The sequence below is a fragment of the Amyelois transitella genome, chromosome 15 (genome assembly GCF_032362555.1).
Source record: "Amyelois transitella isolate CPQ chromosome 15, ilAmyTran1.1, whole genome shotgun sequence".
Classification (NCBI taxonomy): Eukaryota; Metazoa; Arthropoda; class Insecta; order Lepidoptera; family Pyralidae; genus Amyelois; species Amyelois transitella.
Genome location: NC_083518.1, coordinates 7,549,530 through 7,565,326, shown reverse-complemented (window position 1 = coordinate 7,565,326; position 15,797 = coordinate 7,549,530). Strand labels below are relative to the sequence as shown.

At 35.2% G+C, this 15,797-nt stretch overlaps 1 protein-coding gene across 2 annotated transcripts; it reads right to left on the bottom strand.

Annotated features, from left to right (window-relative positions):
* Positions 1–7,041: 7,041 nt before the first annotated feature.
* LOC132902550 (uncharacterized) lies at positions 7,042–9,943 on the bottom strand. 2 transcript variants are annotated; one of them, XM_060948230.1, is made up of 3 exons: positions 9,383–9,943; positions 7,757–7,971; positions 7,042–7,636 (listed from the first exon to the last, which is right to left on the bottom strand). In XM_060948230.1, exons 1-3 carry the CDS (start codon positions 9,685–9,687, stop codon positions 7,083–7,085), a joined length of 1,074 nt encoding a protein of 357 aa, XP_060804213.1. In that variant the 5' UTR covers positions 9,688–9,943; the 3' UTR covers positions 7,042–7,082. The 2 variants fall into 2 exon arrangements, with proteins under 2 accessions (XP_060804213.1, XP_060804212.1); XM_060948229.1 differs by having other exon boundaries at positions 7,042–7,971.
* Between the last annotated feature and the right edge of the window lie 5,854 nt (positions 9,944–15,797).

The following is a 15,797-nucleotide window of genomic DNA, read 5'->3' as shown; positions in this document are numbered from 1 at the left end:
TTATTAGTTTTTAATGTCTTACTGAAAGACTATTCAGGACGATCATAGAAACTAGTTCTATCCAGTTCAAACTGGATTGAACTTCTTTTGCTCGTCGCGGTCGTCTCAGACTGATCTACGTTTCTAGGTTTTAGTCTATTTTTGCTGCTGACTTACAGGAAATTTTATGGTCTATGTTCAAATTTAACTAATTTGAGAAAACGCAATGTAAAATAAGTTGATTAATAATTAAAAAGAGAACTATTGCTGTTAATCAAAGAAGTTTTACATCCTCTTGATGTTATGAGTTGTTCATTCATTCAAATAATCACGTAAATTTTTTTCATTATTCGAGAAAGTATTTTAATTTATTATGGTAGTTTTTGTTTTGTTTAGAAATTACGAAGTCTATATAAAATGTGTGTTAAATTACGTTAAACAGTATAAATTCTTGCCTCAATTTACACGAAAATTATAGGCCTTTTATTCACTCAAGTCTATCAAAGATCACTTTTACGATCAGGACGGGGAATCTCAAGTTTTTAAACACAATGGCGACGAGCGGAATGAATCACAAGCCTTGAAAATTTTCCACATGGGTCAATGGCCTGGACGTGGCTTTGACACGGATTCTGTTCCCGAGGTTTGAAAATCCATAAATCCTAAAGGAGTATAGGAAGATGTTGATCGGGAATTGACTGATTATGTTATCTGTTTGCTATTTTCTGAAGGTTGACTGGTAGAGAATGCTATTCGCAATAAGTTTATCTTAAATCAATCAAGTTTTAAATAAATAAATATAACAAATCTTACTATACTCAGGTATCCGTCCGTACCTACTATTACTAAAGAGAAAAGATAAATAATTAATTCGAAAACTATAACTTTTTACTGTTTGACACAAAGACGGAAATTTCCACAGGAGCGCGCTATCTATTTTTCGACATGTAGAGCTTGTAATATGTAATATTAGTCATACTTATTTTATTTGATTTAATGTGTTGTTACAAAATGTGTGCCGTGTGGTTCCCGACACCAATACAAAAAAGAATAGGACCACTCCATCTCTTTCCCATGGATGTCGTAAAAGGCGACTAAGGGATAGGCTTACAAACTTGAGATTCTTTTTTTAGGCGATAGGCTAGCAACTTGTCACTATTCGAATCTCAATTCTATCTTAAAGCCAAATAGCTGAACGTGGCCTATCAGTCCGCTCAGGACTGTTGGCTCTGTCTACCCCGCAAGGGATATAGACGTGATTATATGTATGTATGTATGTTGTTACAAAATAGATTTCCGTGGTTTGAGCATAAACCTGAAAATTTAAATAGTTCTTCCTCTATTCCTTCTAGTATTATACCCGGTTTTGTCATCAGTCTCCTCACCTTTAGAGTGACTCTTGTCTGACACGTCTTGTCTTGTTCACGGCTAGAGCTTAACCGATTTTTAATGATTTTTTTAATGAAGTAGGTACATATTATAGGTCAAACTTTTTTCTGGAAATTTTTAAGGCAATTAAAATTAATCTCTGGCAGAGCTACGAGCTAATGCTACTTTTAAATATACCTACTCGTTTCGTCTATAACGTAGCAAGAAGTGGGCGAGGTTATTAAAAAAATCTGATAAGACGCAAACAAAGACACAATCGGATATTAGTCATGAAGTGGGTCAAATATGAACCACCAGGCTACGTGATGGGCGTCACATAAAGTTGCGCAAGAGCAATAATGCAACGAGTTTCTCTTCTAGATCTCGTTTTCATTAAAAAATAAAAAATGAACAATAAAATTACAAAAAAGTTTCTTTAAGACGTTAATAGTACGGGAAAAGTTAATCGAAATAAAAATGGATGTCTAGAAGTAAAAAGTGGTATTTCTTAGCAGTACAACGAACATGTACATTTAATTGTACTAATATATTGAAAGTGGCCCACTAATAAACTTTAATCATTGTAGTCGCACTATTTTAAAAATACAAAATTAAAAAAAACATCGATAGTACCTACATAAATATACATATCACAGCCCTATTTTCAAAAAAAAATCTCAAAAACGCCTAAACCACATTCAGCTATGCTCACCACCAGAGTAAAATTAATATTAAGATAGCGACTAGCATATCGCTGAAAAGGAAAATTAATCATAATTTATCCAAAATAAAATAACTATGAGTATTCAAATCTACCAAGTTATGACAATAAAACTTCTAGATTTATCCGTGGTTTATTTGGCTACCAATTAAACCAATAGAAACCACACCTGTTACTAAGACGTTTTTAATTATCGAAAGTAAATACGGGGTTGTAACGGGACTTCATAAATGTAAATTGGAGGCGCATCCCGTTTAGCAGCCCCCCTCCACCGCCCGCGGAGTGTGGGGGGAGGAGGGAGGGGTCGGGAAAGCGGGACGCGGGCATAAGGATTGCGGAATATCACTAGGTGTATACATAAAGTATGTATGTCCGTGTGTATTAGATGATTGGAATTGTTAGTTTTTCGTTAGATTGTACACTTTAACTAAATTAAATTTGGTTGGAAGAGATCCTACGTATCGGAATGAGTCTGCCTTTGTTTTGTTTTTATGTTAGCCTTTTTGAAAAATATAATATATAGGAACTTACTTCATCTCCTCATGGAACACGGTGAAAATAATTCTGGAATTTAGCTTGATTAAGCTGCTAACTTAAAATAAACTTATTCTTTCTGAGATAAGTATTTAATTACAGCACTTAGAATTTGAAAGACAAGACACAGCCGAAACTACTTATCGTGGAAAGCTGAGATTTGACATGTAAGTACTTACGTTCCTAAGGGACTGTGTGAAGAAAGGATTTACTGACAATCTTACGAAACTAGAGGAAAACCAATAAGCGTAAAATGTTTACAAAAACATCAACAAAATCTAGAATAATTATTACTTCACGACTCATTTTTCAAAAGAAAAGGTTATTTTTTGAAAATATATTTATTTTCCTACAAATTTTTATCAACAGTTATAATAAAAGGTTATAAAAAATGTAGCAATTAAATAATACTAATTTTACAGCATTGCAACTGCAATATGTTGGAATAAGTTACGACATCGCCATCTGCGTTGTAAATTTAACTCTACTACTGAAAAATAAAGTGCATTCTTTAGTGATTTGGTCAGGAATGTAATGGAGAGCAGTGGTTTATTTAATAGTCTGTCAGATGAGTTTCATTTAACTCTTACAGAAAAATCTATCAAAGAGAACACTGACTGACATGTTGATATGTCAGTCAGCCCAAACTCCTCGGTGTCAGTGATGTGTTCTAGAGGTGTACTGAGAGAGGAACAGATATTATGCGATTTAGTTCACGATTTAAAATATTGAACTAAATCGCATTACAAATGAATTACATTAAGTCCCATAGACAAATAAACCTCAACACAAACAGAAAATCCCTTAAATGAGATAGGATAAAGCTATGAGAGTTTGCTAAAAGTCTCCTAAAGTCCGTTTATTGCTACAGGAGTGTCGGGTTTTTTGTTTGATAACAATGGCGGAGAGGGTTCAGTCGAGACTCGACGCTGAGCAATCAGCATCACAGGTAAAATAATTAATTGCCCCTGCAAGGCACTGCCTTCGTCAGTCTACTGTTGACGGTCGTGAAAAAAAAAGCTTTGAACAATGAGTTTTTGCTACGAGTACACTTAATACTTATACTTACAATGAAAATGATTAAGAATACCATTTTTTTTTTGTTTTTGCATTGAGTCAGTACATACATTTTATTATTAATTAGTTAGTTACAACATAATGGCAAGGCACCGCTTTCGTCTATTATTAGGACAATGAAGTTTTAATACTAACGTTATACTGACGTAAAAAAATTTCACCTGCAAGGCACTAACTAAATCCATCTTAAAAGTACTTTTTTGAAAAGTAATGGAACGCTATGTAGCAAACAAGTCATTGTCAGCCTAAACGATTCTTTATTTATAGTTTAAGGGCTAAAATGTATTCAAGATTTAAAATTCCTTAAAAATCACTAAAACCATAATTACTAACGCAAAGTCATGGGCTAAAGTTAGTTGTCAATACAATATGAATATCTAATTATATGGATTAAGGCTATTTTTGTAGTGAACCGATGAGACGCCTCCGTGCGCCCAAACTACGCGACGCGTGAAAATTACAAGCGCGGGTGTAATACATTGCGTGGGACGAAGAAGGATAGCCCTTACCATATAATTAACATCACTTACCTATTACAAAATTAGCACCACAAAATAAATGGTCATTATTATAATAGACTACAAAATTTTTCGACAGCCTCGAGAAAGAGATGGAGCAGTCTTGTTTTAAAATGCCGCGCAAGCGCGGGAGTACATTGCGTGAAACAAAGAAGGAATGGCCCTAACTATGTAATTAATATCGTCATCTTTTATAAATAAGTACCACTAAATAGATGGTCAATGTCATCCTCCTGGGGTTAAACCCGGGATGCGCCTTAGACCATGATCCCGGATTTGCTAAGTTTTTACACGAAGCGACTCCCGTCTGAACTCCGCAACGTTTTCAGGCAAACCTAACTTTTTGGGTCATGGACAAGCTGCACTAGATATATGTGCTTATTTCTTTAGCCGCCTTTAACGACATCCATTGGAAATAGGTGAAGTAGTACTATTCTGAAGTGCCGGAACCACACGACACAAGCGGCCGTGTATTATATAATACGTAAGACGAGGCAGGACGGCCTTTTCTATATAATTAAAACGTTAATTTAGGTAATGACCTACCTATTACAAATTTAATATAACACTATGAATTGTATCTTTTAGAAAATGTACTCGTTAAGTTCACAAGATTTGTTTTATATAAAATCTATACCTAGTTTGTTAAAAAATACTAACTGTATGGTAACTAAGATTCATAACTTATTATTATAGACTCTAGCTTTTTCCCTGACCGGGAATAAAACCTGAACCTGCAACCGGGCGCCGTGACGGCATAATTACCGTTAGGACTTAGACAAATACATCAAAGTTTTAAAATTCGTATTGATAAAGGGCGTATCTACTGAACGACACTACGAATGATCGGAATAATCGATCGGTTTTGTGAAAACCGGAACTAATACGGAACTCCGACATTGGCAACACAGATACACACATACTAACGCGCTGAGGACATCTTTTTTTCAACTAGTTGTTAGCCGTTCTACTTCAAAACCAAAATTTAAATTATTTATTGACGGCTTCTGTGGCGCAGCGATAGTACGCTTGTCTGACACCGGAGGTCCCGGGTTCGAATCCCGGTCAGGGCATGATGAGACAAGAACTTTTTCTGATTGGCCTGGGTCTTGGATGTTTATCTATATAATTATTTATTATAAAATATAGTATCATTGAGTTAGTATCTCGTAACACAAGTCTCGAACTTACTCCGAGGCTAACTTAATCAGTGTAATTTGTCCCGTATATATTTATTTATTAATCGGAAAGGCTAACTTGGGATTCTTCTCTTGTAGTAGACAGTGGGCTAGCAACCTGCGACCTTTCAGGACTATATGTGCTGTCTACCCCAAGACAAATAGAAATGGTTATATGTATAATTGATAATTTATTTTATTAAGGTATCATTTGATGGGTTTAATCGAATTATCTTTTGATAGTGACAATATGCGTTACAATATTTTTGGGATAAGCCTTTAGCAAAAGACTGATATTACATTTTAGAATGCTGATTGTACGTATTACCTATATGTAAGTAGATTTTTTTTTGCCATAGTCTTCTTGCAATGCATTTGAAGATGGGGTGGAGACCACTAGTATTTAAAAAAAGTCTTATGTAACAAGATACTAACTCAACGATACTATATTTTTAAATAATAATAATATTTCAAAAGTACTTAAGTTAGACCCATCGCTTAAATGATGATCGAGGTTTTAAAAAGTGTTTATACTTTATTGTTAAACTATATAGTTAAGTTTACTAATTTCTCGGGTATATTTTCATTGGGACGCAATAGAGTGGAACTGTGATACTTAGTGAGAAGTCGGAGTACGCATAACAGCCGTGACGTCACGCTTTCACTGCCTATGTCGGTGTTCTATAGTGTACATTGACGACATGACAGAAATTAACCGTTTTCTCATAACATTTCTTAAGCCTTCTTTCTTTTTTGTTTATGAGTTATAAATTATTAATTTGTCGTGCGGTTCCCGGTCCATTAGATAAAAGGAAAGGACCACTCCATCTCTTTCCCATGGATGTCGTAAAAGGCGAGTAAGGGATTGACTTATAAAATTGGGATTCTTCTTTTAGGCGACAGGCTAGCAACCTGTCACTATTTGAATCTCAATTCTATCATCAAGCCAAACAGCTGAACGTGGCCTATCAGTCTTTAAGACTGTTGACTCTTTCTACCCCGTAAGGGATATAGACATGATTATATGTATGTATTAATAATTTAATGTGTATTTTTAAAGGCAGCGCATACATACATAATTCCCAAGAAACCAGTTAAGGCCTACGCAGACCGGGACGGAATGGCAAGGGATTTTAATTTTTACTAATGGACATTCAACCGTACTGTTACAGAAATACGACATAAATTGCTATGCTTTAAAATGATGCCGTGGCATTGAAAGGGATTTAATCGAAAAGACACGCCACAGGCTCCCGTGGCGGGATGCCGCGGCATACTGCGGTAGGCAACGGCATGACACGGACTCCGGCGCTCGTCACAGGCTCCCGTGGCGGGATGCCGCGGCATACTGCGGTAGGCAACGGCATGACACGGACTCCAGCGCTCGTAGTAATATACTGCGGGGTGCGGCGGTGGGGGTAGAGAAGCGGGGAATGCACACCATTGACCATCCATTTGCGCCCGCGTCTTTGACGACTGTGTACCTACGTGTTTTTTTCGGAGACCAGTTTTTTACGTTTTTTATTCCAACATGGAGGAAAAATTAATAACATTAGTTCAAGCCTATGATTATTTATATAATATGTCATCAAAACATTATATGAACACTCAAATGAAGAACAATGCGTGGAGAATAATTGGGACAGAAATGAATAAAACAGGTAAATATTTTTGCAATATAATTATATTTTAATACTTCACACGGTATTAATGTCTATTTACAATATCGTTTTGCCATGGAATCGAGCCCTCATCAGAGTTAAAGTAATCTTTAAACATCTCCCGTACTGTCGTACCATCTAATGCATTGTTCATATTATTATCGTTTTCTAAATTAATGCTTACACTTGCTATACTTTGACTTTCTGTGCTTGTACCACCTATGATGAAATTGTGTAAGCAAGTACATGCTAAAATGATATTATCAATATATTTTGGTTGAACCTGAATTCCTTTTTGACATAATTCGAAACGTTCTTGAAGTATACCAAATGCATTTTCGACGATACGCCTGGCTCTACTCAAACGATAATTGTATATTTTCATTGCTTCATCTGTCAATCGGTCGCTACTAAATGGTCTCATAATGTTTGTGGTTAACGGAAAAGCCTCGTCTGCTATAAAAACATAGGGCAACTCAAGATCTGTCCTCGGTAAACGTTTTTTTGGGGGAATATCGAGGGCATTAGAAGTCAATTTTTTTCCAAATATTGAGTTTTGCATTATACCTCCATCACTATTTCGTCCATATGATCCTACATCTGCAATCACAAATTTATAATTTGCATCCACAACCGCTAGTAGCACGATACTAAAAAACTTTTTATAGTTCATGTAGAGACTTCCACTATTGCGAGGTGCCCTTATCCTAAAATGTTTACCATCTATTGCACCGATGCAGTTCGGGAAATTCCATTTTTCATCAAATTCCATCGCGATTCGCGTCCATTTTTCCCTTGTTGGTTTTGGCATAACACTAGGCCTTAGGACATTCCAAATGACTTGGCAAGTTTCATGTACTATAGAGCGCACTGTACTAAACCCCATACGATAGCTGTAACCTAGAGACTTGAAGCTACTTCCCGTGATCAAAAATCTGAAAGATAATATAAAGAGGGGTAAGTGAGGCAGAGTGAAAGACAGGGTACAGTTAAACAAAGTCAATTAAATAATACGATATATTTATTTATATATAATTATGAATTCCTCACGATATTTTCCTTCACCGTAAAGCCAGTGGTAATTTTTACTTAGAAAAAAAATTAGCTCAATATAATCCCATAAACATAGCTGGTGCTAACCTAGTCACCTAGTCACTATCTAAGGCCTTTTCCCATTACCTACTTATTCTGATTCTATACCATTTTACCTGCTTATGTTTTGTTTTAGGTGAAGAATGTCAGAAAATATGGAGTAATATACGTAATAATTTTAGGAAAGCTCTGAATAACAGAAAAACAAAGAGTGGTGACCCGTACACAAAGCGACGCCCTATCAAGTTTGAAAAAGAGCTGGAGTTTTTGAAAAAATTCATTCAGCACAGAAAACAAACCTCGAATTTGGACTCCTCTTCAGAGGATACGCAGACTTCTTTTGCAGAATCCGCTGTCGTTGATAGCGATGAACGTTCAGTTTCGCGAATGACCAATGATTCACACCATTCCTCAATAATACCAGAACCTACAACAACTGCTGAAATACTAAATAAATATATTGAATCGAAAAAGGAGGTGGACGCCATTGATTCGTTCTTTCAAACAATGGCTGCCACAGTAAAAAAGCTACCAAAAAGAGAGCAGGTCCGAATAAAGAGACAAATATTTAATATGGTAACTGACGCCGAATTAAACTACATAGAGGGAACTCCAGCTCCAACATCTGAAGATGTCTCTACCAATTTGCAACATCAACGACCATGCCGTACCGCTTTTACTTCAAGATCTGGCTGTGGAACCGCGGCAGGCTTGGGCTATGAAGCTGTATCAGGATCTGGCTATGAAACCACCTCAAGATCTGGCTATGAAACCACCTCAAGATCTGGCTATGAAGCAGCTTCGGGGTCTGACTTTGGAACCGCCTCAGGCTCCGGTTATGAAGCAGCTTCGGGGTCTGGCTTTGGAACTGCCTCAGGCTCTGGTTATGAAGCAGCTTCGGGGTCTGGCTTTGGAACTGCCTCAGGCTCTGGTTATGAAGCAGCTTCGGGGTCTGGCTTTGGAACCGCCTCAGGTTCTGGCTATGAACCTGATTCACGGTCTGGTTATGAAACCGCCTCGGGCCCTGGCCCTGCAGTTTCTGAATACGAAACTAATCTAAAGTAGTAGGTACTCTAAATTAAGTAAAAAGAAATAAAGATCCAGGAATTATCAGTGAGAAGATTTATCAGTGCAAAAACATAAAAATCGTTATTATGTGTCTACAATTCATGATTGTATTTGGCAAAAAAAATTGTTTTTTTAATTAAATAAAAGAAGAAAATATTAAACTTATACAATCATTTAACTGCCCACCTCAAACACAAGGATAATCTTTGATCGGCTTCAATGGGGTTGCGAAAATTGGTCCTCTGTTTTTCGATATATGGTCGACATATATTCAACAGTGCTTGAAATTTCTCATAATCCATTCTATGATAGTCATAAAATTTTTGCACGTCGTATTTTAAGTCATTAAATAAATTATTGAATTCACCCTTTGATTCCCTTTCTTTCCATAAATTATCAACCCAAAATCTTCTTCTATTCCTATTATTAGCCTGTGCACTTTCTTCTTCATCTGCAATAATCGATATCAACACTAAATCCCAATCTACCATTGTAAAACTGAGGCACACCAACACTCAATCAAACGCAACTGAAGACTGCAGGCAGCAGGAGTCGCTGAGGCGTGCTTTGTCATGCCGCGGCACCCCGGGGCATGCCGGGGCATGCCGTGGCAAAGTGCTGGAATGCCGCGGCACGCCGTGGCATGCCGTGGTAAAATGCTGGTATGCCGCGGTATCTAAGCAGCCGGTGTGCGCTGACTCACGGCAAAATCCCTTGCCATGACGTCCCGGTCTGCGTAGGCCCTTACTATACAAGATTGATTTTGATGGTCAGCCAGGCAGCTTGTTTTGAAAGTAAGTCAAATGTCTCGTCAGTTCCCAGTGGCTAAGATTTGCAAGTAGCCTTAATTTTAATATTTATGAAAGTACTTATTTAGAAAAATAAAAGTAGCAGAATGCTGTGTGTGGACAGAATCAATTTAAGTTCAGTTGTCTGTGGAGGTTTAATGGTAAAAGTTGATCAGCAGTTATTTAGTACTTAATTTTTTCGATCTGATTTATAAGAAATCATTTAATAATGCATGCGTGGTTGTATGAACCCAACTACCTGAACAAGGATTAAGTTCTGCAAAGGACCAAATAGGCTGCACAAAACAAGAAGCAAAGTAGTAAGTATAACTTATTTTTTCTCCACTTCTGTCTCGTCCTTATTTATTTAGTTGCTAGAGTGTGGGACCGCAATTATTGGAGGAAACGACGCAATAATATCGAAATTAACTTAGAATTAATTGCTTCTAACAATGTAAGGTTCACTGCATTGATAAAAGCAAAACTGCAATATTGCTTTACAAGCTATTATTCGCAAAGTACGCGTGAAATTTTTCATACTTATTTTCTTTCGTAAATACACGAGATTCTTGATATCAGAAATGAACTTCCTAAATAAGATACCAACACCAAAAAAAGTTTAATTTTGTCATTTATTAACAAATCTTATTTATTCTTAATTGTAACGATTACAATTTGTAAAATATAAAAGGCGGACTTGATACTAATAGCATTATCTAACAGTCTACCATTGGGTTAAGCAAACCAAAGTAAAGTATGAGTGATAATAAGTAATGTATAATAAACATACTATATATAAACATATTTACTACCTATAGTAAATATATACATACACTTAATAATACACTGTCACTCATATTTTTCCCTATACACATAAGATATATAAATCTTCGACATATATTCATGGAGTCTATCTCAATGATGAATAGCGATATATTACGTGAACATATACACTGCGGATCCGAGGAGGGCATGAAATATAAAGGAGAAGATAAGCCTCAACATACCCCAAATGTATCTGACAGTTCCTCTAACATTACTAATCTTTACCCGACTGCACAAAAAAGGAGTAAGTAATAATAGGTGCCCACTATTTCTGGCACTTAATAGTTGTATATTCATGTCTTTATCCAGTTTTCGACAATATAATGGTAACAATAAGAAAACATAACATTTTCTAAGGAGACTTACAGCCAAAAATTTTACGGGTAGAGTTCTTCAATTAAAGAGAATTTATATACAAGAGTATACCTAAAGCTCCGCCCACATAAAAGGAAATCCTCTTTTAGGTCATCTAAGAAACCTACACGCCAAATACTATTTATAAATAATACAGGTATTATTATACGCGCTCGTAACATATGTACATACCTTTATTTTATCTCGGTCCTTTTGAATCATGTTACAATGATACGTGGTTACAGAGATACTGAAAATTAGTTACATGCCAAAACTCTAGACGTAGGTTTGTCAAGTGATCAGTCAATATCCTCTTTTATATATTTATAAGATATAAATTATACTGATGAAAACAAATACATTTGTTAATTACATTCTTTCTTAACAGGATCACAGGTTTGAGGTAAATAACTGAAAATTGAACCGGAAGCGCCTTTTTATGAGAAGGGTAGAAAAGTTACAGAAACTTTAAGTTAAACAGAGCTTTGAACGTGGAGCTTTCGTGTACACAGGATCGCGTACAAACATACAAACAAAATATTATGTGTAACACGTTACCACACAAAACAAAATTTACCCTATTCTTATAAAATATATCCTATATTATAACTTTACTGTCGAAGAATAAAAAAATATAAATATACCTACATATAATGAAGACCCTTTCCCGGAGGGCTAGGCAGAGATTTCATCTTTTTACTTCTTGTTGTAAACATTTCATGCTTCATCTTCATTCAAATGTACTTACCTACTTGGAAAATATTGCATTGCTTCATAAACATGGAAAATAAAATTGGCCAAAATATCTACTTTATTCCTGGATAACTACGCCATACCTCCTTTCATTTTTGTGATGTTTTGGAGTCCAAGCTCGTTTTATGCCATTCCTCAAGTCTATGATAACATCTTAATTTGCGTTAAATCCATTCACTGGTTTCGCCTGTAAGTACGTTATTAGAATCTGGCAATCAGCTTGAAAAGAAACTGAATGACTGACTGACATAACGCACCAAATCGCAAGTCTAGACCTAGACCCAGCAGGGTCTAGAGACTTGCAATTTGGCGTGTTCGTTATTTAGTCTAAGGGTTAAAGGTAAGAGAGGATTTTCCACGGGAACGGGAATTATGATGATTTTTTGTGTAACGCGGGCGCATTCTAGAGATCGATAATTTCTTTCTGAAAACATCATGTCGAATTCTTCTTATTAAAAATACTTCCATACTTTTGGTAGGTTTCGAACCACTTTTATAAAGAAAAACTGATTTTTAACAAAGTTCTAACACCATCATCAGATCAAGTCATGATAGCGCAGAAACCACTCTTGTTAATAGCATGTAAGTACTTACTTTATTCGTACGAAATCCAAAAGCGCATCCAAATAATACGGCAGACTTGAAACGACAATAAAAATAATTGTAGTGATTCTTCCCGGGCAAGCTTCATAAATTCGCCGTGTCATTTGGGGTGGGGCTGGGGTGCTAACAGGGGGCGATCGAGACGCTAAATTGTTGGGAATATGGCGTCAGTTTGAGGAATACAAGCCATGGTGAATTGGTGGATATTTTTTTAATTTTTAACACATATTTGTTTGGTTTGTTTGAAGTTTCGTTGAAGAAAGGTATTATAGATATTTAAATATTATAGATAATAGGATTAATTGAATTATAAGCAATTATTTATAAATTTAGAACTCTTTTTAAAAAAAAACAAAGTTAAGAAAAGCTTGCCTCCAATAATAAATTATCATTTTATAAAATAAGTTTGAAATTAAATGGTTTATAATCCAGATGACAACATTTAATTTGTAATGTATCTGATAACCATCCGTTATGAACGTGGCTTGAAGGACCATTCACATAGTAACTAAATAAAACAATTAAAATACAATACATGATATAACATCAAGATTTAATCAACAATAAATAAAAACATATATTTTAACATCTCGTCTTACTGCAAATGTGATTGTAATGGAATTACGAAATGGTATAGTTGAGAAGTCTGGATTAGTCTGGCTCGACTCCAATGATTCACGAGAGTAGTGATAAAGGTGCCTATTCACGTTAAGACTCATTGCAAATCGTATAGAAAAAAACCCAATTTATCTTTTTCATTTCATAAATATATAGGTTATCCTCTTTAGAGTAGACAGAGACTACATCTTTCCAATTCGTACATATACCTAATTAGTTCTCTTCTTGCACGCACATAAAGAAGTCTCTTCATGCAAACTCCTCGGTTTCGAATAACTTGACCTGACCTTTGGCCAGGTCGTACCCGATTTGATCAAAGTGCTTTAGTCTAGGCCTCCATTCTAACCAATAGAGGTTATACTTATGGGTTTACAAAAAAAAGCTGCACCTTGGATTTTTAGTTACATTCTACGGTTTTAATGAAATCATCAATTAAATCAATCAATTACTTATTCAATATTATTCATATTTCTTTTTAATTAATTAAACATAAATAGCGAAATCCTTAATGAAAAATCTCGCATTAAACGTCTGAGTTACATCGGACTCTTCGCGTGGACCAAATCACGAGGAAAAGATTGTTATTGATATAATAACTAGTTTTCGCTCACAGCTTTGTCCACGTGAATACTCGTATGTCTTTCTTCCTATTTCACACTACATGTATGTAAAATTTCACAAAGATCGTTTCAATGGTTTTGATATGCAAATGGGAAAAACAAACACATTTATAATATCTGTGCAATAAGATATTACTAACAAAGAAACACTTTCATCTTTATAATATTAGTATGTTCTACGCTACATTATTTTAATACATTACCAGGAATATTTCAGAAGTAAGATATTCGTCAGTAAGTATACTTATATCTTATGGCCGTCCTTAAACATTATTAGATTATTACAATACAAACTCGATTGTTATGGAGCTTTGTTGTATTATTCTAATTCTCAGAGACATAATGCTCACTAAGCTAAGTAAATAAGTTAATTACATACATACAAAGTTATTCACACTCGGTTTGAATATTAGATACTGAATACTATTGCCCGTGACTTAGTTCGCCGTAAAATTTCGCTGAATAAGCTGATCCTGTTTGCCCCTTAACGGGGTTGGGAAAGATTTTTTTTATATCAGTTTTTAAGTCGTATGAAGCCTAACATATCTGAGGAAACCGCATTCATTCGGAGAAAAAGTTTTGCCGTGATGAGAAAACAAACTTACAAACAGACAAAAATTCTTAAAATAACTTTTTTGGCTTCTATTGCTTATATAGATCGATACATATTAATTATTTGCCAATATCTTTCGAGTACAGATATCGGTTAGTTTCCACTTTATTTTATAATTTGTTTTGGTTAGAGAAATTACCTCAATGTATTTTTATAGGACTTAAGAATACAACCACTCCATCTATTTCGGATGTCTTATAAGCCCAATCTAGTGCAAGTTTCCATGCTGATCTGATAACAAAGAAAAAAACATAGTGTGTGCTAGATTCTTCTCTTCTTGAGCTTAGATCGAAAAGTCAATGAAGGAAAAAGGCTTCTAAAATTGAAATCTGATTGTCAATTCCATCATCGAGCCGTACAGCTGAATGGAGCCTCCGAGTATTTTCTAGACAACTAATTCTGTCTACCCCGTAGAGTATAGGATGTGATATACGTTGTATGTGTACTAGCTGTGCGCCTTCGTCCGCCATACTCGTAAATCATGTTATTTCAATGTCTGAGCTATATAACTGCAAAGTTTTATGAAAATTCGTTCAGTAGTTTTCCGTTTAAAAGTAACAAACACACAGACATCCGCATATCCTTACAAACGAATGTGAGATTGAACGAATTTCACTTATATAATACTCATAAGCGATATTTACCGCAAGGCAATTTTGGGAACAAACAAAATTGATTCATCCCACGTCTGATTTCTAGAATTATTCGGAAAGTAAATCCCTAAATTATAACTGAAATAATTTGTTTCCTATTTTATTATAAACTTCTTTGTGTCATATAGCAATAACAGGCAAAGTTAGAATTCTTTAGCAGCTAACCTTTATAAAACAGAAAATATGTTGGGTAATACATACATTCATATAATCACATCTTTACCCCTTAAGGGGTAGACAGAGCCAACAATCTTGAAAAAACTGAACGGTCACTACAGGTTTCACGAAATTGAGATTCAAATAATAACAGGTTTCTAGCTCATCATTTGAAAAAAGAATCCCAAGTTTATTCATTTTCCTTCATAGAGTGGCAGCTAATAAGGTGGTGGCATACATTAAAATCAAGAGAAAGGTCCTGGTGAGGTAGGCAGAGACTACATATTTCTACGTACGTAGAATTTCTAAGTACCATCCCTACACACTTCGTACGGTTTAACGACATTTATTACTCTATAAATTATATACATAATTAACTTCATTTAATTCATTATTTTCATATGTAATACATTTTACTTACACTTATACATATAAATATACTAGTATAAAAAACTCGTGCTTTTATCAGTCTGAAGTCGGTCAGAGTACAGTATACATCTAAAGTAGCTACACAATATCACAAAATACATTGACACAAGACCGGTGTGGACAACAATTTGTAGCGTAGACTGTACTTTCATATGAGGTTAAATGTTTTTACTCATGCAACTCTGTTTG

Excerpts from the sequence above, each read along its gene's own strand:
- LOC132902550 (XM_060948229.1), bottom strand. The coding sequence starts at position 9,687 with ATGGTAGATTGGGATTTAGTGTTGATATCGATTATTGCAGATGAAGAA. Across the intron at positions 7,972-9,382 it reads AGATTATCCTTGTGTTTGAG|ATTTTTGATCACGGGAAGTA; the intron begins GTGGGCAGTTAA and ends ATTATCTTTCAG.